The following is a 26,922-nucleotide window of genomic DNA, read 5'->3' as shown; positions in this document are numbered from 1 at the left end:
ACCCTGCTGACTCGGGAGGAGCCTGGGCTGCCCTGACCAGGATGGCGCGGGGGGAGGGGTGGGCTGCTCACAAGAGAAGCTCAGGCCGGGCCAGATGGAGCCCGGGGCCGGCCTGAATGGACTGCCATGGGCAAGGCGTCCACAACACTTTTCTCATCGCGGTGGGTGCGCTGCCCAAGGGGCAGGAGGCTGCCTGGGGGGAGGGAGCTGCACCTGCCTGGCCCGCCAGAGACACGGCCCGAACCCAACTGTGGTCGCCCTCACGAGGTCCTCTCCCGCCACGCGTGGACCACTTGCCCAGCTCACCAAGAGACAGAAGCCATTTCCTACCCCAGATGTGGAGGGGGTGCCCAGACCAGAGGGGGGCGCTGGTGGCAGGCGGGGGCCATGGAATGGGGCACGGGGAGGGGCTCTGTGCACACCAGGCCCCACTACCTGCCGCCACGCGGGACTTGCACCCCCTCCCCCAGCACCGGGCAGCGGCCCGGGACTCACCGGGCTCTGGGTGTCGGCATCCCTGGCCCCACCGGCTTTCTGCCTTGCCAACTCCTGCACGTAGCTGTAGACGTCGGCGCCGAAGCAGTCGGCCTCGTAGAAGGCACTGCACCAGCCGGGGCTGCAGCTCTGGAGGTCTGCCGGGCCGGGGTTCACGGCCAGGCCGCCGTCCTTGGGCCGGGGCAGCCGGGCCACTGCCTCGGGGCCCCCCCCCTGCTGCCCATGCTCTCCGGCTTCCGGCTGCTGTTCCCGCTCGGCTTTGACAGACTTCTGAGGCCGGAATCCCACCTCAAAGTTACCCCGTGAGAGCTCGTCTGCGTCCACGTCAGACAGTGGTGGGGGCGGGCAGGGGGCTCGGCTGACGCGAGTGGTGGCCGGTTTCTCCTTCCCTGCACAGGAGAGGACGGCCGCCCTCGAAAATGCAGCTCGAGTGGCAGGGTCCGTCACCAACTCTTTACAGAGGAGCTGACTGCGCTCAGTCGAGCCCCTCGGGATGGCAGGGTGCCCCCCTGAAGAGGGCTCTGAGGGTTCAGGGCAGGGGTCCTGCCTCCCAGGAGGATCCCTCAGATCCCCTCCCAACACGGGCTGTCCCGGGGTGGGGGAGGAGACCCCTGGGTCGTGAGCTGCTTGTGTGTAGACGAGGAGGAACCAGACTGGACGGAGGGCCAGCAGGGCGCTGGGGGCCCGGTGGGCGCCCTCACTTTGCTCTCAAACTTCCTGGAGTGCGCACGCGGAGAGGGGTGGGGTGAGGTGCCTGTGCTCGCCACCCACTCCGATGGCCATGACACGTGTGATCACAGTCACACAGCCTGACTCCTACAGCCACGCCCCACTCCCACGGTATCCGGGAAATTACACAGACTTCCGGCATCCTGCAGCCTGTGCTAACAATCCAGGAAAATAACCCTCAGACTCTTTACCTGGCACATGTTTCCAGGAAAGAAGCAAAGATTTGTCCCATCACCAGGATGCTGGCCAGCGACTCCAGGAAGCAGAATGAGACCCCCCGGCCCCCAGGGCACTGGGCTCCTGTGTGCCACCCACCTGCGGGCGTGGGAGAGCCCTCCTTCCTGGCACAAGGTCCCCAGCTGGCGAGCCCTGCTCTGGGTGCCTTTGAGAGGACACTAGGGCACCCCGGGGCAAAGGGAAGCCTCTCCTGGAATTACCCAGCCACGCCAAGAGAGTCAATGTGGACCCCGCCATGGAGAGTTCTTGCCCCGATGGAGCCCATGTCTTACCCGCCCCGTGCAACGATGGCCTTTTGCTGGACAGTGAGCAGCCACTTGGAGCGCTAGTCCCGTCACCCTGGGGCTGTGACACGGCCTCCTCTGAAGCGCTGCCATCAGAGGGAAGGATGCTTCAGACGCCTCTGTGGCCCGGCCCGTCGGCCCCCCACGATGCCACAGCGTCCCTGCACTGCCTTCCAGCAGGAGTCTCTGGGCGGATGTGCAGAAGCCCCCAGAGCTCACCCCACGTAAACACACCTGGGCTGCGGTGGGGGCCCACCGGTGACCTGGCCCTCCCCCCTCCCCCCCCCCTCCCCGCCCAACACACACCACTTAGCAGAGGCCCCACCCAGCTTCCCGAGGACACCCTGACTGCGGGCCACAGGCTGTCACAGAGCACCCTCCTTCCAGAACAATTAAGGGGCCCAAATAATTGGCACAGGGCTTTCTGGAGGTCGGTGCTGTGAGAATGCAGGGCGTTGGCTGCCTGCGAGCCTGTGAGTGTTGGGACCCGGGGGGGGGCAGGCACCGATTCGGGGTGTTCAGCGGTGTTGACCTGTCTGCACGAGGCGGGCAGTGAACACCGCAGGGCGGTCCCGCGGCTCCCACTGCCTGGTGCAGTCACGGGACAGGGGCGGGGAGGGCTGTGGGTGTGCCTGGGGCTCAGGGACTGGGTGTCGGGGCATCGGGCCTCTCCAGGCACCCCCCACATCGCTGTGGACAGTCCTCCAGGAGGGGGTGGGCCGGCCCCGGCAGAAGAGCAGCAGGGCAGTCTCTGAAGGGGCGGGGGGGGGGGCAGGGGGACAGCACAGGGAGGGTCCCCATCCACCTGCTGTCACCCAGCGCTGACCCGTTCCCTGGGGGGCGTCCGCCCCTCCGGGCCCCGGGTCACTCCGCCTCCTCAGGCCGGTACCTGCGCAGGGGCTGTGCCTCCCACACTGTCTCTCCCTGCCCACAGGAGCCCGGCGCCCGCAGGGTGGGCTGCAGGCCCGGCAAGGGGGACCCCGGTGGACAGCCGAGTCTGGGGAGGGCGGGGAGCTGGAGCCCAGGTGGGTGGGAGGGGACGCAGGGAAGGCAGCCCAGGGCCTAGAGGAGGCGGAACAGGGCCCCAGCGTGGGGGACTCACTTCTCCGGGGGCGATGCCCTCCCGTTCACCACGTGGAAGAGATTGTGCAGCAACTGCTCCCCCCAGTACAGGTCACAGAACTTCTCCGAAATGGCCCCACAGAACGTGGCGTAGGTGAGGTCTTTCAGGGCGTAAATGTATTCCCCTGGGTTTGCAAAATGACAGCGGCCAGTTACCACGTGGGAGAGCACCTTCCGTGCTCCCCGCTCTCCAGGGCGGAAGGAGCTGGCAGGGGGCCGGGCGGGGGCGCCAGGGCTCTAAGTCCCTCTTCCTGCCTAAGACTCTGCTGCCGGCCGAATCCTGGGGGGGCTCAGCTCTGCCCCCTGAGCTCTTGGTGCAGATGGACGAGTGGGGGGCCCCCTCTTTGTGACGACCCCAGCTCCCCCTTCACACGGGCCCCCTACAGTGTACTGCGTCCCCCCATGGCCTCTCCCTGGTCCTGGGGCTGCTCCGGGGAGCCCTGTGGTCCCCCCCGTGATACCCATGATCAGAGCCTCCAGCCCGTTGTCCAAGTAGCCGTCAAAGGCAAACTCCTCCTGGATGAGGCGCATGGCCTCCTGCAGCGACGGACAGGCCGTCCTCTTCGGGAGGGGTGAGGCGTCCACACTGGGCGGACAGAGCTTGCGGTCTGCTGGCAGGGGCCGCTCGCGGTGACTGTCTGGGGCCTGGTCATCCTGCTCTGGGACCGAGGTGCCCTTGGGGCTGTCTGGACTCGCCTTGGCCAGGGAGGGGTCCCTCGGGGCTGACGGGGGACCCCCCGGCTCCTGGCCTGGGCCCTCAGTGGCCTTGCTCCTGGGCGGCTTGGCTGGGTGACCCAGGTCATGGCGGGCTGCACTGGACCCTGGGGGCCGAGGCCTGAGGCCCTCGGAAGAGGCTCCAGGCAGGGCTACTGGGTCTGGCCCTCGCTCCGTGGGGGGCACCTGTGCCTTCAGGGGTGGGACAGCCGTAGAAGATGCGGGCATCGCTGGTGAAGCCTCCTCCGGCGGGCTGGCCGGGGCAGGGGGAGGGGTGCAGGGGTTCCCCTGGCCCGTGTCTCTCGGCACGGACTCTCCGAGAGGCTCTGGGGCTGCTCCCTGTGGTCCGGCACCCGGTACCGGCTGGTCGGGAATCTGCTGGCTGGGGGCTGCTCCATGGGTCTCGGGAGCCTGCTTCGCAGCGCCCTCCCCGTCCCTGAGAGCACAGAGAGAAGGAGAGAGCACTGAGGAAGGGCTCGGGGACCCCGCCAGCTCCGGGGTGGGGTTGCTCACCTGGCGTCACCTGCATGTGGTGCCAGTACAATGGGCTTGAAGTGTGTGGCTGCCGAGGTGAAGGCGGCCGGCAGGGAGGCGGCCGCTTCGCAGCAGGAGGGTTGAGTGGGCACGGGCCCCTGCACTGCCACCAGCCTGCTGTCCCCTCCGACCTGAACAAAGCCTGGGGACAGACTCCGCGTGAGCGCGGGCCCCGAGATGCCCTGGAGCAGCTCCCTGCCATAAGGTGCACTGGCTCCTCCCCGCCCCCGCGGGTGCTGCACCCCTCCCCCCCGCGGGGCTCCAAGGGGGCTTTGACAGGCCTGAGGCGGCCGGGGTCAAGGGTGGCGGAGCTGGGAGCCACGGAGAAGGCCACGGACGGGAGGAGGGGCTCTTCTTTGTGCTGCAGGATGGGGGTTACCACCCAGATATGACAGGCAGGCTGGGGGGGAAGACGGGGCAGGACAGGAGCTGGGCAGCGGCACGTGGATGTGGACACAGGAGCGTGACACGGCCGTCAGCCCAGAGGTGGACAGCCAGGCCGCCAGGAGGTCCTGGACACCCTGCTCCGGGGCCCCGTGGTGGCTGCCTGTGGGTGTCCGCTCAGGGCTGGGGGGTCAGCAGCGGGGGTAGCCGTGGCGTCGAGGGCAGGAAGGGCCAGGCCCTGGCGGCTCACCTGAGCTGGGCCCGGGAGGCGGCATCGCACTGGGGTTCAGCTCCACCACCGAGAGAGCGTTCTGGAGGCCGATGGTCTCCTCCTCCTGGTCAACCTGAGGCAGAAGAACAGGATGGCCCCGGTCAAGGTGAGTCCAGGGGCCCGGCGGTCCCGAGTGGACGCCGTGTAGCGCTCCCCGACTTTTCAGCGGAGCTCTGAGCCGGCACTGGCTCACACACTGGACTTGCTTCTCTCTCTATTTTTCAGATTTTATTTTTCAGTTATGTCTACACCCAGTGTGGGGCTCAAACGCACGACCCTGAGATCAAGAGTCCCCTCCTCCCCCGACTGAGCCAGCCGGGTGCCCCCTGGTTTGCTTCTCTTTCCAATGGGAGCCTTGGGGGCGTTTGCTTCCTAATTCAACAAAGTGTGGGTAGGGTTCTAGGGCACTGTCGCTGCGGGGGAGTGTGTGTGCCTGTCTGCCATCCACGGGGCCCGCCGGGTCCGCAGGCCCAGGAGGCTGACAGCCACCTGTGCCTGAGGGTCACTGTGGGGTATGCCCCCCCTTTCCTAAACTCGCCGTCCACCTGCACAGTAAACAGCAAGAACAGGCGTCCTCGTCTCCCCAGGGCCCGGGCCCCAGCACAGAACCGAGGGGGCTTCACATACACTCTGCAGGGCACCGTCTTACCTTGCAGGTGGACGCCCTCAGGTGGGCTAAAATCTTCCTGCTGTCCATGCCTCGCTGAAGGAGGTAAGTGCTGCATATCTGAAAGAAGGAGCCCCGTGTCCGGCATCTGGGAGGCCGCAGGCCGGGCCCACGTCACTCCAAACGTAGAGGGGAGCACGCCTTGGGCAGGAGCCCTTGAGAGAGTGCACAGCGGCAGGGAGGAGGGCCTGGGGGCTTCGTGTACAGGAAGCAGACCCCAGCCTCGGGCAGCCAGGGATGAAATTCTGCAGCCTCACGTAGAAGGAATAAAGGCTGAACAGAAATGTCCCCCGCCCCTTGCTGAGGGGCTGCCTCAGCGCCGGACAGGAGGGCACAATGACACATGACCTTTCCAGCCTGTCCCTCTAAAGACTTCAAGAACAGGTGATGCTACAGAACCACAGAGGAGTTAGGGGCAGACCAGTCAGCTCCCACATGCACAGACAGCAAACCCCAAAACTGCAACCTAAAAAAACAGGCAAGAGAAAACTTCTGTAGACATTTCCAATTATCTGCAATTTGACCCAGGCAGGCCCGAGTCCTCGGTGACCTTGACAACAAGGCAGTGGCTGCTTGCAGGACAAATGTGGGTGGGGCCCAGGCAGGTTTGAAGCCAGCTGTCTGTCCCCGTGTCTGTGCGCGTGCCCCGCCTGTGCGTGCACAAGAAGAAACGCTCTGGGATGGGGGGTGGACCCTGAAAATGCAGCTGACCCCTGGGAACTGATTCTACAAGCTCAAACATTCTGATATTTGGGGAGAGAATGTCACTGATGAGAACGTCTATTTTTCATCTGGGGTCATGGACGGTATTGATAGTGAAGATAAAGAAAGATAAAGATTCTTTTTTAAGCTACCGTGTAAGCACCTTCCCTCCCCCCGAACACCTATGTCATTTCCTAACCGCTGGCAGGAGCCCCAACCAAGCCCTGCACAGAGGCTGGCCAGCCAGAGCGCGACTTGGGGCGGCCGAAGTCAGGGACGGCCCCGACTCCTTCGGGCTCCTGCCTGGAAAACGTCAGTTTGTTCGAGCCAACGCCAGGCAGAGGCTATGCCCTCCTGCCTTAGAGCAATTACTATCAAAGGTCACGGCTGTGAACCCCTCCTCCACCCCTGTGGGGCGTATGTGACTCTCACGACCCAGGACGGTCTTGTTCAGGGCTTTATGCCTGGTCCCCCGAAGCTCGACCGTCAGGAAGGGTGGATCCCGGCTCCCAGCGTCCGTGTGCTGGTGCTGACCCGCCCCGGGGCAGTTTCCGCTTGTGTCCCCACTCTCCCCGTAACCTCCAGCCGCCTCCGTGCAGATCTGGAGTAGAGCGCAACTCTTTTCCCTGCGGGCCGTCCCCCGGCTGTCTGTCTGTCTGTGGCCGCTGGGTAGCGTGTCTGGGCATCGTAGCTGATGTCTGAGTGTCTCTCTTTGACACAGGGCTCCTGCTCACTTGGCGAAGCAGGGCAGTCAGGGGCAGGGGAGGCCGGCCCAGGGCTTCTCCCTCCACAGGGTGGCTTTCCTGTGGCCTCTCCGTCACTGAGACAGTGGCCCAGTTCCCCCTCAGGCGTCCAGCTCTTGCTGGCAGACGCGGGCACTGTTGGGAGGGTCAGGATCCGGCCCCATCAGGCCCCCGCCCAGTCTGGAGAGACCAGAGGGGAGGCCGAGAGACCCTCAGAGGAGCTGTGGGAAGTCGGTTGTTGGGGAGAAACCTCTGTCCCGTCTGGCAGGGCATGAGGGCAGGGGTCGGGCTGGCCCCAGGACATTCCCCACCCACCCTGGCCCGGCGAACCCACGGAGACAATGGGGTGGTCCGGGGGTGAGCAGCAGACATCAAGTACCGCCTGTTCGCAAATGACACACATGGCCGTCTGTCCAGCGCCCACTCTTCCTGGAAACAAGAACCTGGGTCCCCTGTCGGCCATCGCTCAGGCCCTGGACTGTGAGCCGGGGTCCCGACCGCAGTGTGCTTACCTTGATGGCCTCTGCTGCACACGGCCGCTCCTGGGCGCTGCGTCTAGCCATGTCCAAGAGGAGGGTCTTGAGCCTGCGAGGCAGGGCCAGCTTGTGGTCTCGGGGAACACTGAACTTGGCTGCCGTCCACAGGACCGCAGCCACACAGTACACGGAGGCCTGGGGGCGGGGGAGGGAAAGGCCAGCCCTGCTCAGCAGCACGTCCCCACCCGGGGGTTCCCCAAGGGCACCCGGGGCGCCAGCAGGACGGTGGCTCTGATCCACGCCCCCGGTTCGCACCTCCTCGGAGCTTGGAGGTCTGCCAGACCCTGAGTCAGATCCCTGGGGGAGCGGGGACTGGCCTGGGAACCTGCGTGCTTACCAAGTACTCCCGGGTCATCACCCTCAGGTGTGAGCAGCCAAGACCCGAGGCCTCCGTGGGACCCTCCCACCTTCCGCGGTCCTCAGGCAGCTGGAGGCCGCGGCTCGGGGTTCAGAGGCCAGGAGCCCCCCAAACCAGCAGTGTGCCGCTATTTAGCAGCAGGTTCTCTGAGCAACAGCACCTTCCTCGGGCACCTGGGCGGCTCAGGCGGTTAAGTCCGGACTCTCTCTCAAAAATAAATAAACGTTAAAAAAAATACCCGTGTCTACACACATCAGTTTACTCTAAACGTTCCTGATGCAAATGTAGGGAAGCACACAGTTTAAAAAAGAGGGTAAGGTGTAATACTCTTTTTTTGTCAGCTGCAGAGAGCCAAGGGGTGTCACGGGACGTGGGCACTGATTTTCCAGCTCTTGTCCCGGAAGTCACACAGGTGGCCCGACAGGCGTGCTGGCTTCGTTTTCATTTAACTCAACCGGCGGGATGAGAGCGACCCGAGGAAGGCCCGGTGCGAGCTTCGCTGCTGTAAACCGGCCGCTGTGCGGCCACCAGCAGTTCTGGAGGGTCACGGCAGGCGCGGAGCACCTCTGCATTCAGTTGCATCGTTAACATTTCCTCCGTGCCCTCGTTAAGTCTATGCAGCTGACCAGACCGCGTGTGCCGATCTCCCCAGTGTGGACGCTCCCCCGAGGCCACCTTCAAGCTGCTCAAGTGGTGCCAGTGCGCGGGGGCGGGGGCAGTGCCAGCGGTGCCCTCCAGGAGCGCTCCCACCGCCAGGAGCACAGGCCACTGTGCACGACAGTCACGCACGAATGAAATTATCAGCTGTAGATACTTATGAACGTTTTTAAAAAGCTAAACCTCTAATTTTGAGAGAATTATGGATTCACATACAGTTGTAAGAAACAGTCCAGAGAGACTGTGTACCCCGGACCAGTTCTGCATGATAGTAACATCTTGCAAAGCTGCAGGACAACGTCCCAGCCAGGACGAGGCATCCACACGATCAAGGTACAGAGCGCTTCCTGCATGAGGCAGGGCAACAGCCCTCAGCCACGTGTACTTAATCCCTGGCAACTACTAATCTGTTCTCTGTTTCTTTAATTGTGCCATTTCACATAAATGGAATTACACAATATGCGACCTTTTGGGATTGGCTTTTAATTAAATGGAGATCCTTCCAGGTTGCTGCCTTATCAATACCCCGTTCCTCTGACTACTGGGTAGCAATCCATGGTGTGGACGGACCACAGCCAGTTTTACCATTCGCCCCAGACAGACATCTGGGTTGTTTCCAGTTTGGGGCTATTCTGAGTACAGCTGCCGTGGTCGTTCGTGTGCGTGATTCTGTGCGGACGTTTCATTTCTCCAGGATAAGCACCCGGGAAGGCAGTTTCTGGGTTGCAGGGTGCTCAAAGAATCTGCCGAGCTGTCTCCCGAAGGGCTGTGCCCACCACGATGAGCGAGAGCCCCCGCGGCCCCACATTCTGGCCGGCACGCGTGTGGTCGGTGTTGGGTTGTCGCCATTCCAGCCGGGGCCCAGGGGCCGCTTCCTGTTTTGCAATCCCAGGTGCCACAGGAGGTCGAACATCTTCCACATGCTGCTTAACCACACGCTGTCTTCTTCCGTGAGGGTCTGCACAGACCTTGGGCCCACTTTTTAAGCGGGTTGTTTGCTTTTTTATTGCTGAGTTTTAAGAGCTCTTTGTGTGTGCTTTGCAAATATTTTCTACCGGTCCCTGGCTTGTCTTTTCACTCTCAATAATATCTTTTGTGGAGCAGAAGTTTGAAATTTTACTGAAGTCTAACATCAATTTTCTCTTTCATGGATCGTGATTTTGTGTTGCGCCCAGAAGTTGTTGCCAGATTTCTCCATTATTTTCTAGGAGTTTTATGGTTTTGCATTTTGCATTTAGGTCTGTGATCCATTTTGAGTTAATGTTTGTGAAAGGTGCAAGGTCTCTGTCTAGATTCTTTTTTTTTTTTTTTTTTTTTTGCACGCGGACTTCCAGTTGTCCCAGCGCCATTTGTTAAAGAGACTGTCCTTTCTCCACTGAATTGCCTTTGCTCCTTTGTTAAAGACCAGTTGACTCTATTTGTGTGCGTCTATTTCTGGGCCCTCTATTCTGTTCCATTTATTTGTCTATTCTTTTGCCAACACCACCCTGGCTCGACCATTATTACTCTACGGTAAGTTTTAAAATTGGGTATTGTCAGTTTTCTGACTTTCTTCTTCTCCCTCAATATTTGCTGGCTGTTCTGGGTCTTTTATCTCTCCATACATACTTTAAAATCAGACTGTTGATATCCATGAGTAACTTGCTGGAATTTTGATTGAAATTGCATTTGATTTATACATCAGGTTTGGAAGAACTGATATCTTAACAGTATTGAATATTCTTATCCATGAATATGGAATGTCTCTCTATGTAGGCTTTTCTTCCATTAGGATTTTGTAGTTTTCCTTATAGATCTTATACATATTTTGTTAGATTTATATAGAAGTAATTTTTTTTGGTATGAATGTAGATTGCATTGTGTTTGTAATTCCAAAATCCAATTGTGCACTGGTGGTAAACAGTAAAGCAACCGACTTTTGCATATTAACCTGCTATCCCGAAACCTTGCTATAGTTGCTTATTAGGGGTGCTGGGGGGTCTTAGTCAGTTAAGCGTCCAACACTCCGTTTTGGCTCAGGTCGTGATCTCATGGTTTGTGGGTTCAAGCCCTGCATCTGTCAGTGCAGAGCCTGTTTAGGATTCTCCCCTGCCTCTCGCTCTGTCAATATAAATAAATAAATAAACTTAAAAAATTGTTTATTAGTTCCAGGAGATTTTTGTTGATTCTTTGGGATTTTCTAAATAGGCAATCATGTCACTTGTGAACAAAGACAGTTTTATTTCTTCCTTCTCAATCTGTACACATTTTCTTGCCAGGAATCCCAGTATGATGTTGAATAGGAGTGGTGAGAATGACATTCTTGAGTTTTCCCCAATCTTAGGGGGGAAGCATCTAGTTTCCTCACCATTAATTATGTGAGCTGTAGGTTTTAGTAGATGTTCTTTATCAAGTTGAGGAAGTTTCCCTCCATTCCTAGGTTGCTGAGAGCTTGCATCCTGAATGTGTAGTGCATTTCATCAATAGCTTAGCGTCTATTGACACAAACACAAATTTTCTTCTTTAGCCCATTGATGTGATGTGTTAAATTAACTGATTTTCCATTGTTGAGTCAGCCTTTCAGGCATGGAATAAATCCCACTTGGTCAGTTTTTAATTTTGATGAGGTTCATTTTGCCCACTTTTCCTTTTGTGAAAAATGTAAGGATACTGCTTCTGGTGTCAAGGATAAAAGCTCTCTGCCTGGCTCTCCATCCCAGAGATTTTCTTGGATTTCTTTCGTCAGCATTTGGTAGTGTTCAGCATTCAGTCCTGTGTGTGCTTGGTTAGATTACATGTAAGTATTTCAATTTTTGAGTGATTGTACATTTACATAAATTTTGTATCTTAATTAAATTTATATTTATATGTATATTTCAGCTAGGACAATAGAAGAAATGATTTATTGTACACATGTTACATTCTGAGTACAGGATTAGTCCTGAAAATCACAGATCCAGGGCAAAGGACCAAAAGGACTGTTTTTGTATGAGCAAGGTGGGTCTCTCAAAAGTGGTTGTTGCGCTCAGATGACGATGGGTGTTTCTAGATCCATTTGTTTCTGAAACAAGATCTAGAAAGTAGGTGTGCAGCCCACTAATTGTGCCAGTGTCCCTGGCCTCTGGCTTTCCTTGTTTCCCCTTCCGTAGCTTCCATGGGTGCACAAGTTAGTGGTTTACTTGAACTTCTGCCTCATCGTTCTTCTTTTATGCTTCAGCCTGTGCATTTACTTCTTCCTCCACTTGGTTCATGGCCTGGAGGTTTCTGAGATGGTGCTAGTGCCGAGAGCACGCACTGTATTTGTAATTTTGGAGTCTGCACGTTCATTGCTAATATATAGAAATACAACTTATTTTTGAATGCTTATCTTATATCAGAACTCACTTATTAATTCTAGGAGTCCTTTGGTAGATTACGTGAGTTTCCTTGGAATTTTCCACATAGACAGGTCTTCTGCGAATGGTATTATTTCTTCTTCCTGGCCTTTATGCTTCCTACATGCTTCTTTTTTTAAATTTTTATTTATTTATTTTTATTATTGTAGTGGCTACTGCTTCTAGCAGTATGTTGAGTAGGAGCAGTGAGAGTGGACATCCTTGCTTTGTTCCCAGTCGTGGGGAAAGCATTTAGTCTTTCCCCATTGAGTATGATGTTAGCTATAGGGTGTGTGTGTGTGTGTGTGTGTGTGTGTGCATGTGTGTGTAGATGCTTTTTATTAAGCTGAGAAAGTTTCTTCTACTTGTATTTTTCTCAGGTTTTTGTTGTTATTATGAATGGGTGTTGAATTTTGCCAAATGGTTTTTCTGCATCAATTAATGTGATTATGGGATTTTTCTTTTTTTAGCTGGTTAATATGTTGGACTAATTGATTTTCAAATACCAAACCAGCCCTTTATCCCTAGAATACCCCCCCCCCAACTTTGTCATGGTGCGTAGTTTTTATATATTGCTGAATTCTAGCTGCATATTTTGTTAAGGATTTTTGCCTTTATGTTCATGAGAGATGTTGCTGTGTGTGTGTGTATAGATGCCTCTATCTATCTATCTATCTATCTATCTATCTATCTATCATCTATCTATCTACATTGACAATATATATATTAGCTTAATTAGATATATTGGGAAGTGTTTTCTCTTCTCTTTTCTGGAAAAGATTGTGTAGAAATGGTAGTAATTTGTCTTTAAACATTGAGTAGAACTCCCCCATGAAACTGCTGAGCCCAAAGATTTATTTTTTGAAAACTTTAAAAGTACAAATTCAATTTCCTCAATAGTCAAGGGCTGTTCAAAGATCTATTTCATATCGAATGCATTGTGGTAGTGTATGATTTCTGAAGAACTGGCCCATTTCATCTAAGTTGTCGAATTTGTGTGTGTAGACTTATCTGTGGTATTCCATTATTCTTTCGATGCCTGAAGGGTTTGTCGGGGAATCCTCTGTGTCATTCCTGATATTAGTAATTTGTGTCTTCTTTTTATTTTTGTCAGTTTTGCTGCAAGTCTTCACATTTTGTTGGTCTTTACCAAGAACCACCTCTTCACTGTTTTCTCTATTGTTATTCCATTTTCATTGATTTCTGCTCTCGTCTTCATGACTTCCTTCCTCTGCTCTGGGTCTGTGTCGCTCTTCTAGGTTCTTGAGGAGCTTAGATTACTGACTTGAGCATTTACCTCTTTTCTCACATATGCAATTAGTGCTACGAATTTCCCTCTTAGCCCTGCTTTGGCTGTGTCCCACAGTGTCAACATGGCATCTGTTGATTGTCTTTTTTCATTAGGTTTGAATCTCCCTGGTTCTTGGTGTGGCAAGTGACTTTTGGTTGAAACCTGGACATTTTCATGTTGTAAGCCTCTAGATCTTTCTAACTTGTTTTACCTGACTTTCTCTGACAGCACTGTCCAGAAAAGGAGACACCATCTTGTTATTGCCAGGTGGGGGCACAGTCCAGGTTCTGTATTTGGCCTCAACTGAGACCTGAGGAGGGGGCTCCTCTTTGCTGCTGGAGGGGGTGGGAATCCTGGCTCCCCGTTGGGCCTCTGGTGTCACACCTCTGGCCGGGAGGGGTGGGAGGGCATCCTTTCTGCTCCTCACCTGCCTCCACTCCCAGCACGAGGTAGGGGTGGCCTTGTTGCCGCTGGGTGACGGTGGGGGTTCCAGCTCTCCGTGAGGCCTCCTTTGGCAACACTCGGCCTCGAGGGGCATTTGCTACTGCGGAGGGTTGGGTGCAGTGGTGGGGGTCCAGGCTCCCCACATACATGCTCTTCACCAGCTTAATGGGCAGGGGTCCTTGGAATAGACTGGTGGGGGTGCTCAGCCTCCTCTGGCACCGCCTGGGTAGGCCCGCTCCTCTCCTCTGGCTCGAGTGCGGTGCCTTTGCCTCCACGCATGAGGCAGAGAGAAGGAGCAGGGCCCTTACCGCTGTGCCCTCCTCAGCCCGAGGCCCCGGCCAGGCTGCCTTCTGCTCTCTGCCTTGCACACTTCTCACGTTTGTTTTAGGGATGCGGGGTTTCTAGCTGTACTTAGTCGGGGAGTAGGGAAGTGGAGTTCTACCTTGGTTTTGAATATAATTTACTTAATTTAAATTCATTTTAATTTTTATTTCATTTTGTTATTATTTTTTAAAGTGGGCTCCATGCCCAACGTGGGGCTTGAACGCACCACCCCAAGATCAAGAGTCACATGCTCCACCGACTGAGCCAGCCGGGCGCCCCGTAAGTGTGTACAATTTAATTTTTAATAACACTCTGTTTAACAAGTGCCTTGTAAATATTCCTGAAAGTTCAGCCCTGGGCTCTCTTGAGCTAACACATACCGCCCAGAGCTGTCCATGCAGAAGCCCCGCCCCTGCTGCCCTGGGGAGGCACCTGCTGGGTGGACGCTGCCCAGGCCAGGAGAGCCAGGGCTGGGGAGGCGACTCCTGCACTGGGGGAGGGCTTCCTGACTCCCCCTGAGTCCCGGTGAGGGGCCCATGCCTCACCCCCAACCCCAGCTCTCTGGGCAGAAGGGGGCGCCACGGAGGGTGTGGGGCAGGAGGCCCTGGGAAGGGACGGGAAGGCCCCAGTTACCTTCTCCGTCACCAGCTCTTGGTCTGCAACTTCAGGAGCCAGAAAAAACGTGTCGTAAGTGCCTGAGAGAGAAAGGCCCAAGCTCTTAGTTTCCCTTTCAGCCTTGGGGGTCTGTGGTGGAGCACAGCTCCTGAGGGTGTCCCCGCGTACGCACCATTGGCAGGGGGTGGGCTGAAGAGAACGGCCCCGTCCTCGGCCACCAGCACGGAGTCCAGGCACAGGTATGCTGCAAGAGAAGGTGGGGTCAGGGTGGCCAGACTCACCGTGGGGACCCGGCTCTCCCGGAAAACCCGCAGTGGTGTGCTCAGGGTGGGGCAGCTCCCCCCCAGCCCGCAGCACCCCGCCCCTGCCCCCAGTCTCCAGGGAGCACAGCACAGGGGCCAGGGGCTGGACAGGGCCCGGGGAGGTTCTCTTCGAGGCTGCCCCGGGCACATCAAGCTGGGAACTGCAAGCAGCTCAAGGAAGAGGAGGGGCACGGGGGGGGGACATGGCCCAGCACCCAGCGCTGCCCCCCTGAGGGGCCCCCGTCGAGGCTGCATCCCCAAGGCCTGGGGGTCACAGGACCGGACAGCAGACTTTCTCCTCATCGCCCTCCCCAGGACCTGGTAATCTCAAGGGCTGTCGGCCACCACGCTGTCCGGGAAGGCTGTGCTTCAGGGGGCTGCAAATCGGGGTAGTGTCTGAAATCCCCCCCTCTCCCTGGCCAATGTTGCTTCCTTGGGGACAGTGTCGCCCCATTCAGGGGATGTGGGCCATCCACACAGCTCACACTCTGCCCTGGGCCCCTCTGGTCCTGAGACCAGAGCAGACATGTCCAGGGCACCACTGGCTCACAGTGGGGACACAGCCGCCTGCCCCCAGGCCGGCCCCATGGCCCAGGTGCTCCTCTTGGTCTTGGCCCTGGAACACATCGGGGGGCGGGCTGAACACGGAACCGCGGGGCAGAACTTCACCTGGGTGCTCGCTGTGTGCACGCAGAGCACTGAGACATGCGTGGGACAGAGCCCAGAGCTCATACTCCTTGAAGGGCCGGCCCAGCTGGCACAGGAGGTCCTGCAGGGAGATGCCCTGGTGGGGAGAAGTCACATCTCAGTGAGAGTGGATACGTGGGGTCAGCTCAGCCCACCGCTGGGGAAGGGAACTGGGCGGGAACCACCTCGAATCAGGGTGGGATGCGCCTCCCACACAGTGTGCTCTTGACCAAGTGGGCCAAGTCCCCGCATGGACACGATGGGGGAGGGCGTGAAGGATCAGAACCCCGTGCCCCTGGTGGCGATGTCAGACAGTGCAGCCGTGTGGACAACGGTGTGGCGGGTCCTCAAGATTAAACACAGAATCACCACATGATCGGGCGATCCCACTTCCGGGCGCCCCCCCCGAACTGAAAGCGGGGTCTCAGACAGACACCCTCGTGTCCACGGCAGCAGATTCACCGGAGCCCGCAGGTGGAAGGGACCCGAGTGTCCACTGTGGACAAGCGGGTGAACGCAGCGGCCCGTCCACACGGCGCAACGTCCCCCAGCCTCGCGGGAAGGAGACACCTGCCATGGGGCAGATGAGCCCTGAGGGCGCAATGCCCAGTGACAGAAGCTGGACACAAAAAGACAGGCCCAGTGTGACTCCACCCTCGAGAGGTCCCCAGAGCCATCACGTTCCAGACACAGAGGGCGGATGGTGGGCGCCAGGGGCGGGGAGGGGATGGGGACCTGATCGGGGACAGACCTTCGGTTTGGGGGAATGGGAGAGTCCTGGGGATGGAGGGTGGGAGTGGCTGCCTGCGGGGTGACCGTGCTCGGTGCTCCAGACCGCATGCTCAACGGGTGAGAGGGCAAAGTTTATGTGACACGAGCTTTGCTTCACCCCCGTCCCTGCTACACATGGAAAAGTCCTGGAGTCGGAACGCACTCCGCTGGAAGGTCGTTCGCCACTTCGAGGCCACGGGAAGAGCTAGGACCACGGCCTCCACACTTGGGGCACAGAAGTGCACGCTCTAGGGAAGGTTCCAGAGGCAGTGTCTCCACCCTTGACCCCGCTCCACGCGGGGTGCAGCCGCCTTGCTCCTTCTAGCCCCGTTTCTGCAGTGCCTGGCTGGCGGCCCATGTTCCGGGAGCGGTGCACCCCAAGCCTCCTGCTACATGTGGGGATTGAAGCAGCCAGCTCTGAACCCTGTTCGCGCTCCGCAGTGGAGATCTGGGTGCCCTGATGCCTGGGGTGGGGGGAGGTCTGCGTGGCCCTGGTCCCACGGGGCCTCTGGGGCAGGGAAGCCTAGTGGTCAAGACAGTAGTTGCGCTCCCAGTCAGCCCTGCTCCTCAGTGGCTGCCCACCCTCCAAGAGGGTGCATGGCCACTCTGTGCCTCAGTTTACCCATCTGGAAGGCAGGCCGTTGTGAGGCTGTTGGGCATGGGAAGGTGAGCCAAGTCCAGGGCTAGGGTGTATGACTGGGAGCTCTCTCTGCACAAGCTGGTGTGGAGGCTGGGTGGACGCAGGAGGCCAGTGGAGGCCGTGTGAGCTGAGTGGGGACACATGCATGTGCACGTTAAGCACGTGTCAGTGCACTGGGGTCGTCAGGACAGACATTTGCCTTACGGTAACTATGTTTTTTATGTAAATTACCCTCGGGTCCTTACCAGGATATGAATACCAATACAAATCACAGACTGTTGACCTTTTGTCCTTTGGGTCAACAGAGCGTGGTGGGAAACATGGCCTTTGGTGCCCTGGTGAGGGCCCAGCGCTGCCCTGCAGCACACAGGTGGCTTTGCCTGAGGACCTCATGGGGACAGAGCGTTGGGGAGGGACCTGCTGAGCCCAGGTGTCACCACACAGAAGGGCCTAGGGCCGCAGGCCCCTCAGAGCACCTGTGGTTCAACTAAACACAGTGCAAACTCCCAGAACGGAGATGCCTGTCCGTCTCAGCAGATGGGGTGCAGCCACCAGGCCTGGGAGACCCCAGCTGCCCTGGGAGACCCCGTCCTGACAGCTGCACAGAACCCCAGCATCGATGAAGATCTGAGGGCGCAGGGCGCCACGCTTGACCCGTGAGCAACCCCAACTCGTGGTGTTAGTGCCTGACGTTGAAAACAAGCCTCAGAGGGGCGCCTGGGTGGCCTGGTCGGTTCAGCGTCCGACTTCGGCTCAGGTCATGATCTCACGGCCCGTGAGTTCGAGACCCGCGTCGGGCTCTGTGCTGACCGCTCAGAGCCTGCAGCCTGTTTCAGATTCTGTGTCTCCCTCTCTCTCTGCCCCTCCCCTGTTCATGCTCTGTCTCTCTCTGTCTCAAAAATAAATAAACGTTAAAAAAAAAATTAAAAAAAAAAAAAGAAAACAAGCCTCAGAGGGAGTGCCAGGGTTTGAGGGCAGGGGGGCCCAGGGCTGGGGGGGGGGGTGGAGCGCCAGGGCTGGGGGCGGGGTCCCAGAGGTGGATGCCCCTTCTGGGCCTGATGCCGCCCCGCCTCCCCCTGCGGAGGCAGCTCCCTGCGCATTGTTTGCGTAAGAAGATGTGGTCTGATAGGCACGATGGAATACTCCTCGGCCACCAACAAGAATGAAATCTTGCCATTTGCAATGACAGTTGAGTTAGAGGGTATGACACCAAGCGAGAGAAGTCAGTCAAAGACAGATACCCTATGGTTTCATGCGTGTGAAACTTGGGAAACAAACAGAGGAACAGAGGGGCAGTGGGGCGAGAAGACAAGAGAATGAAACAAACCACAAGAGACTCTTAAATACGGAGAACAAACCGAAGGTTGATGGAGGGAGGTGGGTGGGGGATGGGCTGGATGGTGACGGGCATTAAGGAGGGCGCTGTCTGGAGCGAGCACTGGGTGAATCACCGGGTTCTACTCCTGAAACCCACATTGCACTGCATGCTGACCAACTAAAATTTAAATTAAAGAAGGTAAAAGAGCATTACCCCCCAGGCAGGGGTGTGCCTCTTTGGTGAATGATGCGCGGGGTGCTGCGTGCTGGGTGAAGCCAGGTGAGGCCTGGGCGTGTGGGGTGCTCTGTGGGATGCCCCCCCGCACCCCCAGGGGGGCCACAGGGGAGGCTCTGGCCTGGCGTCACACCTGGGGCCACACCTGGGGCCACACCTGGGGCAGGGGGAGGCCGTAGTCACAGCTTCCGTCAGAACCCAGGTAGCTTGCATACAGTTTGCACATTCCTGAGCAGGGGTGAAGGCTCACTCCCTTCCTTGTGGTAAAGGACCAGCAGTGGGTGTGTGTGCAGCGTGCGGCACCGCCCCCCTCCTGCCCCAGGGCTCTGCGGGACGGGAACCGCGTCACCCACCTGCTCTGTGGCTGTGCTAGCCGGCTCCCCAGCTCCGTCCGGAATCCTCTCCTCAGCCCTGCAAGCCCCGGGCTCTCGGCCTGCATCTCCAGGGGCCTTGGGGCGGGGCGCGGGGCTTTCCTCCGTGGGGCCCCAGCCCGGCGCCCCAGACGCCCCGTCCCCACCTCTGCCGGCGCCTCCGGGTCCTCCCCGCCGGATCTCGGGCTCCTGCTCTGGCCGCAGTCTGGCCGAGGGCTGTGTCTTGTAGCTGGAAAGGCCGTTCATCCCCTCCAGAAAGGCCTTCCTGGGGTCTGGAGGGAAGAGCTCTGATGGGGGCAGCTGGGGGCCCAGCGTCAGGCAGAGGGCGCTGGCCTCCGGGCCGTCGGGCAGGAGCCTGGGGAACGTCTGCACTTTCCTCAGGCAGCTCCTCTCCGGGTCACCCAGGGGGCGCTGGGCGTCCAAGACGAGGCTGGCCAGCCGCTCTCCGTTTCCCACGGGGGCCGACAGCAGGGGCTTGGAAGGCAGGGCCGCGGGCTGCTCCGGGGCGCCGTGGGCTTCGTGGGCGGGGCGCTGGGCGGGGCCCTCTGGGTCCGCGGTGCGGCCCCCGGGCTGCTTTCTGGGCCCTGTGCTTCCTGTCGCCGGCCTCCCGCTGCAGGAGCTCTCGCTGACATCTGGGCAAAAGCAAGGAGATTGCTGTGGGGGACGCGGCCAGTGACCCTGCGGGTCACCAGAGGGGACGGGGATTCCTCTCCTGCACTCCTGGGTCCCCCACTGCTCCCCTCCCCCACATGTGTCACCATCTGTGTGTGCGTGTGTATATGCCTCCCCGTCTTCATCCACCTCCTTGATCACAAAACCCAGCTGATTCTAAATACTGAGGCTCCAGAGGGTCCGGGCCACGTCCCCAGCCTCTGTGAGCCCCCTCGGGGTTTTCCCAAGGTCACCCAAGCACCTTGTCCAAAGAGCCTTGGCTTTCTGGCACAATTACATAGTGATGTTCCCCGAAGGAAGACACTGAATCTGGCTGCGACCCTGCCCTGTCCTGGTGCACAATGCCCCCCCACGTGTCTGTGTCTGTGTGAACCACACTAGAGACACACGGCCCCTTTTGCGGCCTGCAGCCCGTGTGGTGGTGACCGCTCTCTGCTTCGCTGTTGGAGCCACGCCTCAGGCCCGTGGTCCCCGGTGCGGCGGGTCCCTCCGGCCACACGTGCCTCCCCCGAGGGCCCTCCAGGCTCCTCGCTGCCGGCACAGGGCAGAGTGATGCGGGCGTTTGTTCGGAAGGCCACCTGAGACCATGCCAGAGTCTCACGTGAGCCGAGAAAGTCCCAGGCGCTTCAGCAACAGCTTCCATAGCAGAGAAGCAACGGGCCTCAGAGGCACTGCGTGGTGTTGGCAAACGGAAACGAAGAGTGAAACGTCCCCGTGTCCAGGGACTGACCTGCTCACAGACTAGGACAGAGACAAGAGGCCTAATACCGGTCACTTCCCACCAGGACCTGGGTTTTCACCCCCAGCCGCACGGGGGTCTGCAAAGCGTGCACAAAGTGACTGAGAGGGTGAGGGTGTACGTGTCGATCTGCGTGCACGTTTGCACAACGGGTTTGTATGTGTGGGAGAGTGCTGTCTTTGTGCACAAGGGTGCATGCTTGTGTACGAGGATGAAGAGGTGTATGACTTTGCACTTTCATGCGTGTTAATGTGAGTGTGAACACGTGTGCTTGTGGGGCACACGTGGTCTGTTTGCCTGTGTACACGTGGGTGTTTCATGGTGTGAGAGTACAGAGGTGTGAACACGTGTGTGGTCTGTGCTGAGACCTGTGCACGTTCACAGGCACGTATGTGAGTGGGTACGTGCAGGCGTGCGCACGTGTGCGTGACCATCTGTGCGCATGTGCGCGTACGTGTGTGCGTGTGCTTACCTTGAAATGCTCCGAAAGACTCAATGGAGAGCACCCTCCTCCCGACGGCCGAGAGGCTCCGGCACAGGCGGCAGGAGGACGTGAAAAGCATCTTCTTTTCACACAGCGCTATGATGCTCTGCAGACACGCGTGTGAGCGCCTCAGCCGGGACCGCTCACCACGAGGAAGCCCTGTGGCCGACAGCCCGCCCGCCCGCCACGTCTACTTTCTGGCGTAAAAACACCCTGTGTCCCGGGATTACGGGAAACCAGGAGATTCTGTTTAGCCCACGAGAATTATAAGCCACGCCTCTTCACAATAACAATGCATAATAAGAAATCAAGTTCTTGTTTAAGCAAAATGCAACGCCACCGCACCCCAGGGGGAGAGCCCGTATGACAGAGGGGCGAGGTATGGGGACAGGAGGGTCCCGTGGGTGTGTGCTGGGGCATCGGGGCCGTGGGGAGGGTCTCAGGTCTCGGCCTGGGGGTGAAGTGTGGGGACGGCCGATGAGTCTTTACCTGGAGGTCTGGCCGGTCCCTGGGGTTCTCTGCCTGCATCTGGCTCAGTAAGGCCTCCAGGTCCTGGCTCAGCCTGGGCTCGGGCTCGGGCTCAGGCTCGGCCACATACTCGAGGGCCGCCTTCAGCGTGGCCCCCAGAGAGTAGATGTGAGCCTGCGGCACCAAAGAGCCTGTCGGTGGCGTGGAGCGTGGCTTGTCCCCACACGGCCTCTGCTCCTCTGGCCAGGAGCGGGTGTTTTCGGGGACCACGCCTGCTCTGTAGGGCCGGCGCAAGCACGGCCAAGGTACCGCCTCCCCCCACCGCAGGGCCCCAGGCGCGTGGGTGTGGGTTCTGTGCTGGCCTGGCTGCGCCCACCGGTGCCCCTCCCGGGCTCCCGGCTCACCCCAGCGCCACCCAGGGTGCACAGACGCTAGGGTCCCACCTGTGAAGGCTGCTGTGTCTCTGAAGGGCGGAGTCTTCTATTTTGAAATCTGCATTTCTCTAATTGTGAATGAGACTGAGCATCGCTGGGCACGGTTTTAACTTTTCCTCTCTCTGCCCACTCGTGGACTCCCTACCTCCACCGCGTCGTGGCCTGTTTGGGGCGCACCCTTGGCGCACCGGGGATCGGACTCCTGGTCTGTGTGCCACACGTATGTTCTCTCCTCGTCACTTAGCTTTCGATGCGGTTCGTGCGGTTTTTGACGTTCAAAACTTCCTTTTGTTTTAAGTTTTTACTTTTATTTAAGTAGTCTCTATACCTAAGGTGGGGCTCGAACTCACGACCCCGAGCCCGAGAGTCGCACGGTCCTCCAACTGAGCCAGCCACGCGCCCCTTGACATTCATGATGTCTAAGGTTTAATTTGTGAAATCAGACGCTTTTTCTTCAGCTGCTTCTTAGGAGGAAGCTCCCTAACCCGAGATGATAAAGACGGCTTGCTTTTGTTTCCTCCAATATTTTATAATTTTTGCGCACCCCGCTCTGATCCATTTGAAGTGTGCTGGCGTGCTGCGGGGTCTGGCCTTCTTTCCCTCCTGGTAGAGAGCACCCCCTGGCACCATTTAAAGAAGATCCCACCCTCTGCTGCTGAGCCACTGCCCGTCCCGCTGGCTCCCCTGGGACCCTGAGAACCAGCTGGCCTCTCCTCCTGTCCTCCTGTCCAGACGGTGCTATTTTAATTATAGTAGCTTCAGAGTGTATTTTCACGTCCTGAGGACAAGTCGTCATTCTTTTTTTTTCTCAAAAAGTTTGATTATTTTCACATTTGTCAGGTTTTAGAAAACAAATATAAGTTCCCCTATTCCCATTGAGAAAACAAACTAAAAACAGTTGGGATTTTATTGTAATTGCACTGACATCGCAGAATTCTTACGAGATAAAATGCTTAGGATGTCACCAAGATGGCCACCAACATGTCCTCAACAGCAATTCAACCTCCATCCATGGCCAAGAGCCTCTCTGTGGGGGTTGCGGGAGCCAGTGTCTCGCACCAAGGGAACCTGGAGGGAGTGTCGCCCACCTGTGTGTCAGGTAATAGGCAAGACAGACCTCGGTCCTGGCTGTGGACCCTAGTGCTGGACTAACCGGGAAAAAAAGACAAGACTCGAATTAACAGAATCGGAAGGGAAAGAGGAGACATTACAAGTAACACCACAGAAATCCACAGGATCTTAAGAGACTAGTACGAACAACTGCACGGCAACAAATCGGATAACCTAGAAAAAAGTGGATAAATTCCTAGAAACATAAAACACACCAAGACTGAACCATGAAGAAATCGAAAATCTGGACAGACCATTCCTAGAAAAGAGATTGAATCTGTAATCAAAGACCTCTCAACAAAGAAAAGCCCAGGACCAGATGGTTTCCCTAATGAACTCTACCAAATATTTAAAGAAGAATTAATACCGATCCTTCTTAAATTCTTCCAGAAAATTAAAGACAAGGGAACACTTGCAAACTCATTTTGTGAGGCCAACACTACTTGATCTGGCATTGATACCAATGCCAGATAAGGAACCAAAAGAAAACTATAGGCCAATATCCCTGATGAGCATAGATGTATAAATTCTCAGCAAAATGTCAGCAAACTGAATTCAACAACAATCATAAGGATCACGCACCATGGTCAAGTGGGATTTGTCCCAGGGTTGCAAGGGTGGTTCAACACCTGCACATCAGCCAACTTGATGACGACGTTAGTAGAATGAAGGATGAAAATTGTACGACCACCTCAGAAGGTGCAGCAAAAGCATTTGACAAAATTCATCATCTTTCATGATAAAAACTCTCAAGAGACTGAGTGGGGAAGAAACATATCTCAACATAACAAAGGCCGCACGTGACAAGCCTCCAGCTAACATCACACTCAACGGTGACAGGTTGAGTCCTTCTCCGCTAAGATCAGAGCAAGACAAGGATGCCCACTGTCCCCTCTCCTATGCAACACAGCCCTGGAAGTCCCAGACAGAGCAATCAGGCAAGAAAAAGAAATAAAATACATCCAAATCAGAAGAGAAGAGGTAAAACTGTCTCTATTTGCACACAATATAATCCTACATACAGAAGAGCCTAACGAGTCCACCAGAACCCTGTTAGAAGGATCAACAATTCCATAAAGTTGCAGGACACAAAATCCATATGTAGAAGCCAGTTATATTTTGTCCACTAACAATGAAATATAGGAAAATAAATATAGAAAATCCCATTCACAATAGCATCAAAAACATAATTAAGAATAAATCTAACTAGGGGCGCCTGGGTGGCGCAGTCGGTGAAGCGTCCGACTTCAGCCAGGTCACGATCTCGCGGTCCGTGGGTTCGAGCCCCGCGTCAGGCTCTGGGCTGATGGCTCAGAGCCTGGAGCCTGTTTCCGATTCTGTGTCTCCCTCTCTCTCTGCCCCTCCCCTATTCATACTCTGTCTCTCTCTGTCCCAAAAAAAAATAAATAAACGTTGAAAAAAAATTAAAAAAAAAAAAAAAAAAAAAAAAGAATAAATCTAACCAGGGGTGCCTGGGTGGCTCAGTCGGTGAAGCGTCCGACTTTGGCTCAGGTCATGATCTCGCGGTCCGTGGGTTCGAGCCCCGCGTCGGGCTCTGTGCTGACAGCTCGGAGCCTGGAGCCTGCTTCGGATTCTGTGTCTCCCTCTCTCTGACCCTCCCCCGTTCATGCTCTGTCTCTCTCTGTCTCAAAAATAAAGGTTAAAACAAAATTAAAAAAAAAAAGAATAAATCTAACCAAAGAAGTGAAAACTTTGTACATTTAAAAGTTTAAGACTTTGGGGCACCTGGGTGGCTCAGTCGGTTGAGCGTCCGACTTTGGCTCAGGTCATGATCTCACAGTTTGTGAGTTCAAGCTCCGCATCAGGCTCTGTGCTGACAGCTCGGAGCCTGGGGCCTGCTTTGGATTCTGTGTCTCTCTCCACCCCTCCTCCACTCACGCTCTTTCCCTCTCTCTCCCTCTCTCTCAAAAATAAATAAACATTAAAAAAATTTAAAAAAAGTTTAAGAAAAAAAAAGTTTGGTGAAAGAAATTAAAGAAGACACAAATAAATGGGAAGAGACGCCATATTCACGGGCTGGAAGAATCAGCATTGTTAAATGTTTGTATTGGTATTGTTAGTATTTTTAGAATTAGTAGTGTTAAATATTTGCCCATACTACCCAAAGTCATCTATAGATTGAATGCAATCCCTATCAAAATTCTGATGGCATTTTTCACAGAAATAGAAAGAAATAGACCCCTAAATACCAGAGCAATCCTGAGAAAGAAGGGAGGCATCACATGTCCTGATTTCAAAGCGATAGCAGCCCAAACAGCATGGAATAAAAACAGACACACAGACCAATGGAACCGAATTGAGAGTCCAGAAATAAACTCAAGTCTATACAGTCAACCAATACTTGACAAGGGAGCCAGTAATACTCAATGGGGAAAGGACAATGTCTTCAATAAATGTTGGGCAACTGGATAATCACCTGCAGAACAAAGAAGCTGGACTATCTTGCACCACTTACAAAAATGGACAAAAATGAACTCAAAATGGATTAAATATTTAAAAAATTTTTTTAAGTTTTTTTTTTTTATTTGAGCTTTTGAAATTAAAATAGCAATGCAATCTCACTGGAACAATTGGAACATTATTGCACAAAAATGTATAAAAGCAAAGATAATTGATCACCTTTCCTCCAATGCTATTTCAGTGATAACAGTGTGATATGCATCCTTGTTCACACATATGAGAAAAAAAATTAAAATAGGCAGAATCTCAGGCAAAACCAGAGAATCCCAAAGTGCTTGAGACTTTTCAGCAAGATCAAAGCCGACCAGAATTACCTTCTTTGTTTTTAAATTTTTTTTTAACATTTATTCATTTTTGAGAGACAGAGAGACAGAGTGTGAGCAGGAGAGGGGCAGAGAGAGAGGGAGACACAGAATCCAAAGCAGCTCTAGGCTCTGAGCTGTCAGCACAGAGCCTGACACAGGGCTCCAACCAACAATCTGTGAGATCATGACCTGAGCTGAAGTTGGACGCTTAATGAACTGAATCACCTAGGTGCCCCCAGAATTATCTTCTTTGGATTGAATGTTAATATAGAAAGATCTAGACTGAAGGCTTGGGGCTAGAGTCAGGCAGAAGTCACAAAAGGGCACCAAGAGAAGCAGACCTTGAGGATTTAGTTCTAGACAATTAGCCCTGAGCAGAATCCTAGATGCTATACATTTGGATTTCTCAATTTTGATTTTCTTAACCAAGCTGCACAGAAGGAGGCATATGGTGACATGGCAATCAGTGACTGCCATGCATCCTTACAACAGCTCTTACCACCAAAGTGTATTTAATATGATGTTTTTGTGGGCATGGTTATATTGTGCAAACATTCCAAATTCAAGAAGAGAAGACACATGATCCTGACTGTCAGAGCACAGGAAGAGAAGTCATGGACCAAGGGGCAGATGAACAAGTAAACAATCAGCAGAAGGAACCAAGGACTTAACAGCGGTGTGTGCGGAGTGGTGTGGGAGGAGGGTCTGGTTCAGGTGTATTTTTGGACAAGATGGGCCTGGAGAGGAACATGCAGCGACCTCTGCCTAGTGCCTTTGCCTAGGGAGGTGCTGGAAGGAAAACTAATTTCTCATGCAGAGATACATTTCAGTATGAATCCCATGGAGCATGATCCCACGATGCCCAAGTTATCTCTTTGGGGCTTTTGACTTACAATGTGCTATCCAAATTGTGAGATCACAAATACCATTAAAGCTACAAAAGGTATCTGTCTACTCCATGGGAGAATTTGAGGAAATAACCCTTCTTTCTTCCCTTCCCTTCCTATCTATCTATCTATCTATCTATCTTATCTATCTATCTATCTATCATCATCATCTCCTATCTATTCATCAATGATTCATCTATTTATATAATCTTATGTATGTATGTATATGCAAAAAATGGATTAAAGACTTAACATAAGACCCCAAGCCATAACATTCCTAGAAGAAAACACAGGGAAGAAGCTCTGAGACGTTGGTCTTGACAATGAGTTTTTGGATGCGACACCGAAGCACAAGCAACAAAAGAAAAAACAAATAAGTGGGATGACAGCAAATAACAAGCTTCTGAAGAGTGAAGGGAATAGTCGACATAATGAAAAGACAACCTACAGAAAGGGAGAAAACATTTGTAAGCCACCTGCCTCGTAGGCAGTTCATATCCAAAATATATGAGGAGCTCAGACGACTCAACAGCAAGGAAACAATCTGATTAAAAAAATG

The 26,922-nt window shown here is 55.3% G+C and overlaps 1 protein-coding gene across 3 annotated transcripts in view; it reads right to left on the bottom strand.

The window, feature by feature from the left end:
• Window positions 1–26,922, bottom strand: part of KNDC1 (kinase non-catalytic C-lobe domain containing 1) — a 67,188-nt gene that overhangs the window by 23,896 nt on the left and 16,370 nt on the right. For all 3 annotated transcript variants that reach the window (XM_045439334.1, XM_045439333.1, XM_045439332.1), the window contains exons 4-17: window positions 21,168–21,320; window positions 20,667–20,784; window positions 18,766–19,415; window positions 15,432–15,546; window positions 14,633–14,704; window positions 14,479–14,540; window positions 7,395–7,553; window positions 5,420–5,497; window positions 4,750–4,843; window positions 4,095–4,257; window positions 3,329–4,017; window positions 2,848–2,992; window positions 1,734–1,831; window positions 496–884 (exon numbers count right to left, since the gene is read on the bottom strand). In XM_045439334.1, coding sequence (XP_045295290.1) covers window positions 496–884; window positions 1,734–1,831; window positions 2,848–2,992; window positions 3,329–4,017; window positions 4,095–4,257; window positions 4,750–4,843; window positions 5,420–5,497; window positions 7,395–7,553; window positions 14,479–14,540; window positions 14,633–14,704; window positions 15,432–15,546; window positions 18,766–19,415; window positions 20,667–20,784; window positions 21,168–21,320 — 2,985 coding nt within the window. The remainder of the gene's footprint in view (window positions 1–495; window positions 885–1,733; window positions 1,832–2,847; window positions 2,993–3,328; window positions 4,018–4,094; window positions 4,258–4,749; window positions 4,844–5,419; window positions 5,498–7,394; window positions 7,554–14,478; window positions 14,541–14,632; window positions 14,705–15,431; window positions 15,547–18,765; window positions 19,416–20,666; window positions 20,785–21,167; window positions 21,321–26,922) is intronic.

The sequence above is a fragment of the Leopardus geoffroyi genome, chromosome D2, assembly GCF_018350155.1.
Source record: "Leopardus geoffroyi isolate Oge1 chromosome D2, O.geoffroyi_Oge1_pat1.0, whole genome shotgun sequence".
Classification (NCBI taxonomy): Eukaryota; Metazoa; Chordata; class Mammalia; order Carnivora; family Felidae; genus Leopardus; species Leopardus geoffroyi.
The sequence above is the reverse complement of the archived record's forward strand: the minus strand, read 5'-3'. Positions and strand labels throughout refer to the sequence as shown.